Source organism: Anabas testudineus, chromosome 22 (genome assembly GCF_900324465.2).
Source record: "Anabas testudineus chromosome 22, fAnaTes1.2, whole genome shotgun sequence".
Taxonomy (NCBI): domain Eukaryota; kingdom Metazoa; phylum Chordata; class Actinopteri; order Anabantiformes; family Anabantidae; genus Anabas; species Anabas testudineus.
This window is the reverse complement of record NC_046630.1, coordinates 16,762,687-16,775,337: the sequence shown is the minus strand read 5'-3', so window position 1 is coordinate 16,775,337 and position 12,651 is coordinate 16,762,687. Positions and strand designations below refer to the sequence as shown.

Below are 12,651 nucleotides of genomic sequence, written 5' to 3'. Positions count from 1 at the left end.
CATTTAAACCACACAATGTAACTCCAGGTCAGTCCTACTTCTGAGTAATTAAACTGCCCACTTAGGAAGCCACACTGATTGACAATTAATTTCACATGCTGTTGTTTAAATTGAATAGACAACAGGTGGAAACTATAGGCAATTAGCAAGACACCCCCAATAAAGGAGTGGTTCTGCAGGTAGTGACCACAGACCACTACTCAGTTCCTGTGGTTTCTGGCTGATGTTTTGATCACTTTCTAATGCTGGCTGTCCTTTCACTCTAGTGGTAGCATTAGACGGAGTCTACAACCCACACAAGTGGCTCAGGTAGTGTAGCTCATACAGGATGGCACATCAGGAGACGTGGAGGAGGCCGTAGGAGAACAACAAGGACTGGCTACCGAGAGATAGAGAGAGCGAGAGAGACCACAGACACAGAGAGATAGAGGTAGAGTAGAGAGAGAGAGACACACAGACACAGAGAGAGAGAGACAGACACACAGGAGAGAGAGAGAGAGAGAGAGAGAGAGAGAGACAGACACACACACACACAGAGAGAGAGACACACAGAGAGAGAGAGAGACTAGACACACAGAGCGCAGACACCGACAGAGAGATAGACAGACACAGAAAGAGAGAGACAGACACAGACAGGAGATAGAGACAGACACAGACAGATGAGAGAGACAGACACACTAGAGAGAGAGAGACACAGACACACACATGAGAGACATACACATATAGAGACACAGACAGGATAGACATACACACATATGAGATACATACACACACATATATATACATACACACACATATATATATATATACACACATACATATATATATATATATACACACACACATATATATACACACACACACATATATAAAAAAAAAAATATATATATATATATATACATATACACATACATTCTTCTTCTCTTTTGGCTTTTCCCATCAGGGGTCGCCATAGCGAATCATCCTCTTCCACCTAACTATCATGGGCATCTTCTACCCTCACACATCCTTCTACCAATATATTCACTATCCCTCCTCTGAACATGTCCAAACCATCTCAGTCTGGCCTCTCTGACTTTGTCGCTAACACAGTCAACGTGAGCCATCCCTCTGATGTGCTCGTTCCTTATTCTGTCTAACCTGGTCACTCCTAAGGAGAACCTCAACATCTTCAATTAGTAAAGATTGGTAAAGAACCAAAGAAAACATTTATTTTGTTATCATGGTTACAAAATATACAACATGACCACATAAACAGGAGTGTCTTGACAATGCAAAATGAACATCACAGACGATAATAGTGCACCACCTTTCACCTGTTACACACGCATGGCTTTAAAGTGATACATAGACTTTAACAGTGGCAGAGAGACTTGTCCAGCTTTGGCTTCATTCATTTCAAACTCATCCCTTCTTTCTGTTCACTAGCACTGGTAATGGCTGATTTTATAAATACTAGCAAACCCATATATGTGACAGTTGCTGGGGATGTATTGTGGCAGGTGACAGTTAAGGGATTACTGACAATGGAACTTACAGACTAACACAGGCACAGATATTTTGTAGTTTTACATCCCACCGAGTTAAATATTATCTTACCTCAACCACCTCGCAGTTCAAGAATAATCAGATTCTTGCCCTGCAGAGGTAGAGGAGATGAAGCTGATGTGAGTGATGCTGTTTCTGTTGTTCTCCCTCTTGTTTTCCTCTCACCATTTCAGACCTCGACGACCTGAAGCGATATTTGCTCAGGCTTTCTGCCAGGCCTAGTTCGGCTGTGTGAGTGTTGGATTCACCTTGCACTGTACACACATATACATTATTGCAGCGTGCAGTGCTTGAAATGTATTTACTGATCATGTTCAAGACACTGATTTGCCATTTAGTGCGTTTAAAAAATTATAATTTTAAAAACAAATTCAGAGATCTTAGTGTCACTGCTTTATCTTAGAAAAATGTCACTTGGTGTAAGAAAGTTGACAAGAAAGATGTTGAAGAGCTAATGTAAAACACCTGCTGTGCATCAAGTTTTTAATCATTAAAAGTTAACGTAGGCAGACTACAATATCAAAAAATTGACCACCTGAAAATACTTTCAGATTGATATTAAATGCATAAAAACAATCCTTCACATACATGTGGCAGGAATTTGACCGTAACAGTACCTTTCTACAAAACACAGAAAAGAGCTGGATTGTTTTTACATGACAAAAAAAAGTTTGTTTGATTACATTTACATTCAGATCTCCCCTGTAGTGTTAATACCATGTGCTTACATCTACAGTAACATGGCAGTCACACAGTATTTGGTCACATTTTTCACTGTGCTGGCTCTGTACTCCAACATTTTGGAATGAAATTACAACGGACTACGAGGTTGAAGTGGTGCCTTACAGTTTCAATTTGAGGATGTTTACAACCACATCAGAAGAACATTATATCTATGCAAACTGGGGGGCAATGTACAGGTTGTTCATCCAGTATAAAGCAAATTCCCTTAAATCTTTACTTTTGTATTGGTGGAATGAGTACTCACAGTAAAAGTATTAGCATCAAAATACACTTGAAGGAGCCAAGCTAAAAGTACTCATTACGCAGAACGGGACATTAATGTATATTACTGTGAGTAAAATTATTGATGTATTTACAGTATGTGTACACCATTTTAATTTTACAGCTTTACAGTAGTTTTGAACTACTTCACACACTGCTGGGAGATTTTGTATTATTCTTATGAATCTTAAAAACAGTAGCTTAAGTTATCAAATAAAAGTACAATAGTAAAAAGTGAAATATTTGAAGATGTTGTAGGACATAATGAAAATACTCAAGTACAAATTAGTCAAAGCTGTACAGTACTTGAGTAAATGTATTTAGTTACTGTCCAGAGATCCACTGTGTTGGAGTGCAAAGCCAAAACGGACACAAATGTATAACTGTGCTAAGCTATACTGACTGTGCTGGATGTTGTTACAGTATCTAGATGGTGCTTTCACTGCCTCCTTTCTTCTTGCCATCACGAGCTCGGAGAAAGATGAAGACCAGGACTGCAGTGAGGAGAAGGACAAAGAGAAAGATGAGACCCCCCCACGCTCCTGGAGTCAGGGCCTTCCTCAGGCCCACACTCTCTGCCGGCAGCAAATTGCTTAAACTCAGCATATAGCCCAGAGCCCAGCCCACCGAGGCGTCGCCTGCCTGCAGGAGCAGCAAGGAAACAGCTGTTAGCAGAAAATGACTTTTCATTTGTTGAACAAGGACACGTGATGAAAGTCTCACCTTTTTTGTGAAGGAAATGCGCAGGAAAGATGTCTCATCGAAGCCGTAGCCTCTCATCATGAGGACTTTGACAAACACAGAGGAAGCGCAATAGTCCTGCAAACGAGGTGCTTGATCTGGAGCAAAAGTCCTCATCTGGAACAAGATGAGCCCCGAATGTGTTGCAAATGTACCCAAGCACAGACACTATACTATATACAGTAATAAAACAAAGGGAACATTACTTCATTGAACCTCATTCTGCAGACTGTTTTGATGGCCTCCTCCAGTTCCCAGGGAGTGCTCACAGTGATACCAGTGACACGCTGCAGGAAGGAGTGGATGTAGAAGAATGCCGAAAAGGCCTGATAACACGGGAAGACCAGAATATGAACAGGCAGCTCAGATGTCAATGACATTTATTTAGTTTTTAAAAAATGAAAAATATGTAAACATATATACGATGTCAACAGGTTAGTTTAGTTAGTTACATTAATGAATTTGATTCCCCTATCATAATATTGGCTATAGTATAGTATAGTATTTAAATGAACACATTTTGTGTTAAGAGTAGTAAAAATGTTCTAATCTCATGCTCCACCAGAAACGTTAGCTACACATTATATTTGACATATACAATATTGTATGACTGTGGGTGCTGTGGACAGATTTTAAGATGGTAGACACTATACACTATGTGTATATGTTGTGTACAGGTAGGTATATATTGAATAAGGCTGAGAGTGTATAAAGACTGGGTGTCATCTATATCCTCCAATGTTTCTTACCATGAAGCCACCAGTGACATTTGGCTGAAAGACTTTGTTGAAGGAGCACTGGGAAAAGGGACAGCTGTCGAAGGAGAAAATCTCTGACACGTTGCCCAGACAGTGTTCATAGCTTCCGCTGCCATGCACTGTCAAAGAGGCCTCGGGGTTGTAGGAGCTGGGTTTGTAGTGCGTTGTACACGGAGAGTCGAAGATACTGTTGAACTTTAAAGTTGTACTGTGGCCTGAAGGATAGCAGGGGTGCTCGACTGACCCCGAGTAACCCTGAGACTGAACGAGGACACGCAGAGAGAGACGGAGAGTGATAAACCCATTAAAAATGACTTGTCCCTATGATATACAAAGTCAATAATAAGGGATTTGCTCTTTTGGAGAAGAATGGTGTGTGTGACAGTCACCTTCACAATGTGGGCCAGCAGTCTCTTGAGGGCCTGGTCCTGCCCGTAGCACAGGAAGCTGTGTGTGTACAGGGAGTAGTCCTGGCCATACAGACGCAGCTTCATCACGTCGTGTTCGTCCTCTATTTCCTCCTGAGTCGCAAATGTTATCTGGGTGGATGCTCCGCCGAAATCAAGCGCTCCCACTGTGGGTCTGCCGGGGCTCAACCAGTGCCCCACAAAACCATACTGCAAAGAAATGACAGGGGAAACAAAAACATCTTGATCATTAGCAGGAGTGACTACACATTTCTAAATGATACCACAGATGAATGTTTGTCATACAAATGCATTCTGACTATTCAAGTATTAACCTGTGGGGAGGCCACAAGGTGTCAGCAGTTGCCTTCTTATTAAGCTTTAACAAAACAAATGATTTCTATTTCAATGAACTACATTTAAATGTGAGCTGCTTTTAGCACCATCTCGCCCTCATGAGTCCTGAGTTGAAGACAGCTGACTGAAAGATGTATTAAAAAATACCAACTGACTCCAGAGACACAGCTCATTCGAGCTTTGGTACCTTTATAAAGTTCTCTAACAGATAGTTGACGGTGACCCAGCCATACGCCCCCTCTTCTTGACCGCTCAGTATGGCTGCTCCTCTGAAGCTGAAAGGGTACGACTGGATTTTACGACCCACTTCCTGCAGAATCTGATCCGTCTGCTCTGGACTGGAGATTCTGGTTGGGAGAAAATACGTCTTTTAAGGCGTTCATTCATTAAGAAGCCTGCATGCATAAAATGCTACTGTACTGTTTAGTTGCTGGTAAAAAAAAAGGAGCAGTATTCAACAACCTGGATCATTTCTCTCTGTTTGAGTGGCTCAAGTTTAGGATTTCACCCTGTAAAACTTTAAAGTTTTCACTTACCCAGATATACCTTTGAAAGTTTCATGGATATGTCACAGTGAAATGCGTTACACATGTGTAACACCAGGACCAGATGCACCGGCCTGACAACCAGATCACTGTGTGTGTGTGTGTGTGTGACTGTTGAAAGCAAAAGATGTGACCAGATGGCGGGGGATACCCAAGATGTGTCCACTGCACTGGACCTTTTTGGCTGAAAGAATAATTCAGGATCAAAGTTAGCTGGACTGAGGCACTGAGAGTGGAAATTTTGTTTTCTGCATTGTACCCATTTATTTTAAGTTGAATAGCCTCGTGGGACAGCTGGTAATGATGGGTGGGTGTATATGGGTATTGTATATTTTTTTTAATCCAAATAAATGAGCTTAATCCATGGGCTTGGCCAGAGCGGTGGACAGGAGTGGTACAGGTCAACCCCAAAATCTCATCCCCCCAGTGCCACCCCTGCCTGAGTCAAAAGGTGGAAGGTACAGTATATGTTTTTCTATTTGTAGAACTGAAAACTACAAGGAGAACTGACCAAATATAAAGTTACATGTTATTAAAAGGTATTAAATATAGATAATAGTTTGTATATTAAAAGCTGCAATAACTCATATTTTAGACAGTTTTTAACAAATAACGTAATAAGTGGGACAAGATGTGTTGTCTCTCAGCTGTTCTAGTCCATTTCATGTTTCTGGGTTGCACACTGGCCTCCTGCATGTGTTGCAGTCTCGTCTGCCACAAAGCAAAACTTATGAAAAGAAGAGGCCCAAGCAGGAATTCTCATTTCAAATGAACAATGGAGCAAGTTACAGGGAATCCCGCTAGAGCTGTACGCCAGACAGAAACAGTCCAGTCAGCGTTCCTTTGCACATAGAGAGAGCCAACAGCTAATGGTGGCTTTGCACAGGAGACCGGTGTGGAGTCATACGTAGTTGACAAAGATATATTATCCAGAAGTGATGAGTATGTAGTTCTGGGTTTGTTTCGGTTCACAGATATCCATCTGATATTAGTTCTAGGCCCCATAAGCTGTTTTTAACATCAGGGATGGATTTTTACCTCTCTCCATCTGATTATTATTATTTGTAATTCAAAACATTATAATTCATCGAAAATATTTATGTTGTGTTATTGTTACTGCATTTATATTGAATGTTTTTAGTAAACAGCTGCTTTATTCATTTCAAGGTTTCATCTTCATCTAACTGAGTGTTTATGCAGCTGAGTGTTGATGCATACTCGCACAAAGGTGAACCTCAGATACTATCACATTTGAATACATGGAAACTGCTCTCAACGGCCTGCTGTTGGATGAGACTTTGTTCTGCTTTGCATCTTTGAATGCTCGTGCCTCCTTGTATTTGCACCTGCATGACTGACACACCTGACATGACTTCCCTGTTCCGTGCTCTTAAGACTTCATGTACAGTCACTCTCTCTTATCTCCCACTCTCTGATAATCGAATGGTTAGAAGAGAAGGAAGATACAGACCTCACTCACGAATCGTTTCAGTTTAAAGCAGTAGCAGCATGCTACCCATTTCCAATTGTTAGCATCATAAATACAGTGATGTATTTGTGCCTTAATGTTCCTCTGGCTTATCACTAACAAAAGAACGCAGTGTCCATCAGATAGGGGAGGTGTAATAACTGACCTTTACTAAGGTGAGAGAGGCCTGCAGTGGATCTCACATGTTTTCCTTAGATCTACCAGCAGAGTCTGGACTAATTTTGAAAGGTTAGCCACTTATGGGAAGGTTTACTATTTAAATAGCGTCTCTCACTGAGGATCTGTGGAGTCTCAGAGTCTTAGAAAAAGCTTTTAACATCCCTGAGTGAACCATGAAGTTTGTTTTGTTGATGTAATAAATAAAGGGGCAAACACTTTTTCCTAGAGGCCCAGTTTGTCCTATATCCTAAACTTATTGTCAAGCAAAGGGCATGAAGTAACAACTGAATTAAAAGTGTAAGGTCTAAATAGACTTATTAATTACGTATTCATGTCAGGCTGATAATAATAATAAATAATGGATAATAAAGGTTGCTGTGGTAGTGATACTGATATTAGTAATATTTTTACTGTTCAGCACTGAACTATAGATAAAATATATTTGTTTTATTTGTATGTAAAAGTAAAGTGCAGGTGTGAGTGAACTGGAATGAATGTGAACGAATGATAAGTAAAACAAATTCACACAGATCCTACACTAAATAAACACCAACAGACTCACTGTAAAAGCCTCATGCCAGCTGTGGCTCCCAGGTAAACAGGTGTGAGATGATGCCTTTCTTTGGGGATATCCTTTACTGCCTGGTCCAGACATGCCTCTAAGCTCCGCCCTGCTGCTCCCTGTTGGCCCACATAGCTGGAGATCCCTCCTCCTGAGTGAGCGAGGAACGGGTCACAAAAGAAAAACGTGTGATTATGTAATCGACTTGTAGAATGCTGTTTGCACGCAACAGTGCCGGATGACACAGGTGCATCAAATGGATCACACTCCTAGTATAGAGTATAGATGTCCTGGGTGTTGAGAGGAAAAAACTCCACTGCATTTCTGATTAGGGCATTTTGCAGTTATAAAACATGACAGTGTAAACACCATGTTCATGACTAACTGAGGAAAAAAAAAAGTACTTGTTTATCTGAGCCAAGCAACATAAAGACCTTTCGGCAGGACGGGAGCAACAAAGCTCACTGGTGACTCATTCGTGATTCACAATTGTCAGAGACAAAGATTCGCTTCAATCAGCTGAGATGTGATGTGATTATAATATTATTCATTCACAAGACGCACTGAAAAGCTGGAAAGGTCGTAGTTCGCTTACTGACAGAGGAAGGGATCCAGTTCTAATGGTACATTCACAGGCATAAAAACAAGTCCAGTAAATTCCCTAGAAAACATCGTCTGACGGTCTGCTGTATATTTATATGTCAAATTAATCTACTATACTGTGGGATAAGACTGTCTGTGAATTACCCAAACATCTTGTATGACACTATATTTTGGTCAAATATTACTGGAACAAACAGAGGAGAACAGATGTTGTTGCACCTGAGGTTGTTGCAAGAGACTGGGTTACTAGTACCCAAGTGTTTGACATGCAAAACAGTGGGTAGTTGTTGGAGAAGCTGCGTATACCTACCATTAACATCACATTCACTGTGCTGGGTGACCACGCCTGTGCCATTTTGCTTGTCTGCCGGCCACTTGTATATATACAAAGCTGTGTGTGAAGATCCAGCATCCAGGACAATCCCATACTGAGGAGAGTGAGAGGCAGAAAAACAAAGAAACTTTAGCCCGTGGGTTAAGGATGGATGAAGGATATCACATGTGCTGGTGCTGGTCAGTTCTTGAAGATGCTTCACTTCTATTTCTGCTCGAAAGCATAAATCCACAACAATGATCTAGTGGTATAGTAGTCTCCCTTGATCCAGACCATGTTCTGCGTCAGGCTGATATCATGTGGTAAAACGTGTTGTTTTTTAATTGTGTGAAACTGTTCAAAGTAAACCCACTTTAAATCGCAAACAAACATTGTACACACTGAACATAATGTACACACTGAACATAATGTACACACTGAACATAATGTACACACTGAACAATTATGGGTGTGTCTGTGAGGTGTGTTTACGAGGGCAAGGTTCAGTTCAACAGACGGCATAGAAACCTCTTGTGCTCAGTTTAAATGGTAACGTTTAAGTATGAATGAAAGTCTAGACTGTTCCCTAGTCTAGACTTAAAACCAAAGGAGATGCAGGAATGTACTCTGAAGGCTCCCAAACAACCTTACTGACTAGGCAGCATATTTAAGTTTTAATGTTAGAGTTGCTTAAAGCTGCGATACACACAGTATGCATGTTAAACCTTCCATGCTACTATTTGCATTACAAGCCTGGAGCTGCTCACAAGTAAAGCAAATCCCCTTGACAAAATACATTTTTTACAATTCAGAAAATGAAATATTTTATTGTGGCACCACCCTCAGGCCAAATTTAAAACGTTTTTAGGACCCAGATCCAAAGAATGACAACTGTGCGTGCAAAAAGTCAGAGGTTCCTAATTACTAGAGAAGCATCTTACAACAAGAAAATACGAATACTTTATGAGTCATTGAGGTTGTGGAGATTTCTCATAACTACAAATATGTAATTATACAAGCACAATTGTTAGACACTTTATTACTAGGTGATAATTATAAGACATCTGGTCTTCAGTGCAGTGTGTGTACATACTGCACGTCTCCAGGTTTTATTGTTGCAGTTGCCAACAGGAGAAAGTCATGGGAACTGAAACTTGGGGGGTATGATATCACTGATACTATATTAGTAACCGTCCAGAAAAACACACTAAGGTGATCATCCTATCTGAAAAGACAGTTTCATATTTTGCATGTAAATTCCCACCGTTGATCTGAAGCCTCAGCCTCAGAGGAAGTGTTTTCTATTAAACAAGTAGGACAGTAACGGACTATCCCAGCTACTGTATTTAACAGGAAGCACTTCCTTGACAGTGTTCTCTCTGTAATGTACATTACATTTACATTTAGTCATTTAGCAGACGCTTTTATCCAAAGCGACTTACAAGTGAGGAACAAGGCAAGCAAACAAAATCTAATTCAAGGAGAAAAACATCAAAGCAAAGTGCTATCAAGAAGTGTTTCTGTTTAAAGATATGTAAGTACAAGAGAGCAGGAAAGTTTTTTTTCCTAATGTAAAGCCCTTACATTGTCACGACATTGCAGAATAACAGATCACAGTAACTATAATGCATGTTTAAATCTTGCATGAATTAAGGTGAATGAAGGGGCCGCAATCGAAACCGTGCGTGCAGAAATAAAAACCCACATGCCGTGCTGTACATGTGCACACTCTCCTGCACTGCAGTTGTTGGCAAACATGCAGCCTCTCGAATCAGCTGAACAGGTGAATACCAACATCGTGTGGAAGCGTTCCTCGTTATTTCTCATAATAGTGTCTCATTACTGCTGTGCAGTCTGTTGGAAGAGTTTGCGCTCATTTGCCAAAAACACAGAAGTGCTAATGATCTGTTTTTTTCCTTTTCTGTTTTTTTTTATTTATTTGTGTGCTATACTGTTGCTCTTGTCTCCATGCAAAATGTAAGACAAACCTTTTTTTGTGTGACTAGTCTGCCACATTGTTCCTGAGTGAAAGGGCAGCTCCAGTGCATTATATTAGGTCATATTTAGCTGGCAACACAAACATGTGACAGCAGAGGGAACAGAAGCTGACGTGTGTAGAAATCCTGCTCTGACTGTCAAACAGAAGTGCACTAGATTTTCAAAATCAGGGAAAAGACATCGCAGTTCAGCTGAGAGTTCTATTTTTTGTAGTTATATTCTTGGATATGTCTCTAAAATACATGTGATGAGACTTCTCCTCTGTTATATCTGACAGGTACATAAATACTCTACAGTACACTACAGTAAATGCTTTACTATGTTTTAATATCTTAAACCTTTTGTGATCAGTGTCTGTTATTAATTAGTCGCCTACTCGTTGAACTTTTGCCAATTCATTAATTCTGGATATGGGAAAGTATTTTGAGTCACAGGCCACTACATGGGTAAATATTAGATGCTATTATTTTTTATCGGTTTATCAATATTTATGCCACAAGGTCACCCGCCTGCCTATATCTAGGAACCATGAATTAAACATTTACTTAATACTAAGTGCAGAATCAGAAAATAAACAAAAAGAGGAGCAACATTGTGTCTGACTGATGGTTGGGTTAGAAATAGGTTGGAGTGACACACAATTAGTATTCACTTTTGATAAATAATCAATAAATTGCTGTTTAAACAATAATGATGTGCAACCTAGACATCTATACAAAACTTCTAGTCCAGTTTACTCATATTCCCCTTTCTGCTTTCTGTGCGCGCTTTGGTTTGGTTCTCCACCCCGACGACTTAATACGCTGACAAGCACTGGTCCAAAAATACCATACCATGAACCCCGGCGCCTCCTGGACGTCTTCAACGGGGATGGTCAGGAGCAGGATTGCAACAAGTCCGAACACCAGCAGCGCGATGGGGACGACGGGATGAGCGGAGCGCTGAGCCATGAAGTGAAAACCGAGACGCGCAGCTCTTCTCTGCACCTGGTGGAAATTTGAGCGTCGACTCGTTTGCGGCCAACTTGGAGAAATGTGTGACGGCTCACCGCGGTGCCACAGCCCGCCCGGGGTTCACGCTTCACCTGCTGCCTGCCTTCCTGTTTTGCATTTCACTTGACATGGCAAAGTGGGACTTCAGTTTGTGTTCAGCCTTCCTCCTCCTTCTCCTCCTCCTCCTCGGCCGCTGAATGGAAGCAGCTCCAAGGATACTAGTGCCATGGAGGCAAAAATGTTTTTCTATGAACCCGAGACGGTGAGAGGAGAAACCTGCTGCTCATTAACTCCAGGGTAGCTGGGGTGGAGCTACTGACTAACCACTTCTGCCTGATCATCCCCCCACAGTTCAATTCACAGGACAAAGCAATGGCAAGATTCCTAATAATCAATTCATGGGAACACAAGGCGTGGCCTGAACTGGCACAGGACTCTAGGATTCTGGATTCAGGAGCTTCAGAGCTGCTTGTGTTCGTCCAGCTCTCTATTTGCATGTGAATGGGTGCAGTTTAAAACCTGACTTGCAAATTGCATCCTCCTTTGAATGTCTTAATAAAGGACGGAAATTAAGAGGCCTATACTTTTTTTTTTTTTTTTTTTTTTGGTACATGTACTTTTTTAAAAGTCTATTTTTGCAGAAATCCAGTTCTGACAGTGTCTAAATTTAGCAGAATATATTATAAGTTACTTTGAACTTGAGCTGTTCTTCTAGTTGTCACTCTGGGTGATAATTTGTTGTTATGCTGCTTCCTTCACAACATCCTGGACAATACAAACTGTGTAAAGGTTCCTACTGATTCTGAGTGTAGATACAGTATTTTCACACATCATCAGCGACATGTTGTAAAACGTTTGGTTCTTCCAGTGAATTCTTACACCATTTATTAGCAGAGCAGATAATGATCATCTTGCACACAAGTTTCCCGTGTGATCAAATAACCAAAAGGAGAAACATTAAGAGGTTATTAAGTGAAGGAATTACAAAAATGGGGCAAGATCTAACATAGCTGGATGTAACCTTTAACAGAAAACAAAAGCTACAGTGTCTACATGTGAGCTAACATGTTCACATTAATTGTGGTCATGTCCTGTCATGACGACAGCTCATCCTTCAGGATTCAGACTAGTGCTCGAAATGTGGTCACAATCAGTGGAATCAGTCAGCTCCCAG

The 12,651-nt window shown here is 40.8% G+C and overlaps 1 protein-coding gene across 1 annotated transcript; it reads right to left on the bottom strand.

Moving 5' to 3' along the window:
• Positions 1–1,189: 1,189 nt before the first annotated feature.
• LOC113148772 (ectonucleoside triphosphate diphosphohydrolase 2) lies at positions 1,190–11,823 on the bottom strand. Its single transcript, XM_026340567.2, has 9 exons — positions 11,319–11,823; positions 8,485–8,602; positions 7,572–7,722; positions 5,004–5,163; positions 4,442–4,669; positions 4,044–4,313; positions 3,501–3,620; positions 3,277–3,411; positions 1,190–3,195 (listed from the first exon to the last, which is right to left on the bottom strand). The coding sequence occupies exons 1-9, from the start codon at positions 11,433–11,435 to the stop codon at positions 2,980–2,982; spliced, it is 1,515 nt and encodes a 504-aa protein (XP_026196352.1). The 5' UTR covers positions 11,436–11,823; the 3' UTR covers positions 1,190–2,979.
• Between the last annotated feature and the right edge of the window lie 828 nt (positions 11,824–12,651).

What these genes read in the sequence shown, in the direction of transcription:
- LOC113148772 (XM_026340567.2), bottom strand. Translation starts at nt 11,435, where the DNA reads ATGGCTCAGCGCTCCGCTCATCCCGTCGTCCCCATCGCGCTGCTGGTG. An exon ending in GCTGGCATGAGGCTTTTACA is followed by an intron (nt 5,164 to 7,571) that starts GTGAGTCTGTTG and finishes TCTCCCAACCAG; the next exon opens with AATCTCCAGTCCAGAGCAGA. An exon ending in ATGTCACTGGTGGCTTCATG is followed by an intron (nt 3,621 to 4,043) that starts GTAAGAAACATT and finishes CCGTGTTATCAG; the next exon opens with GCCTTTTCGGCATTCTTCTA.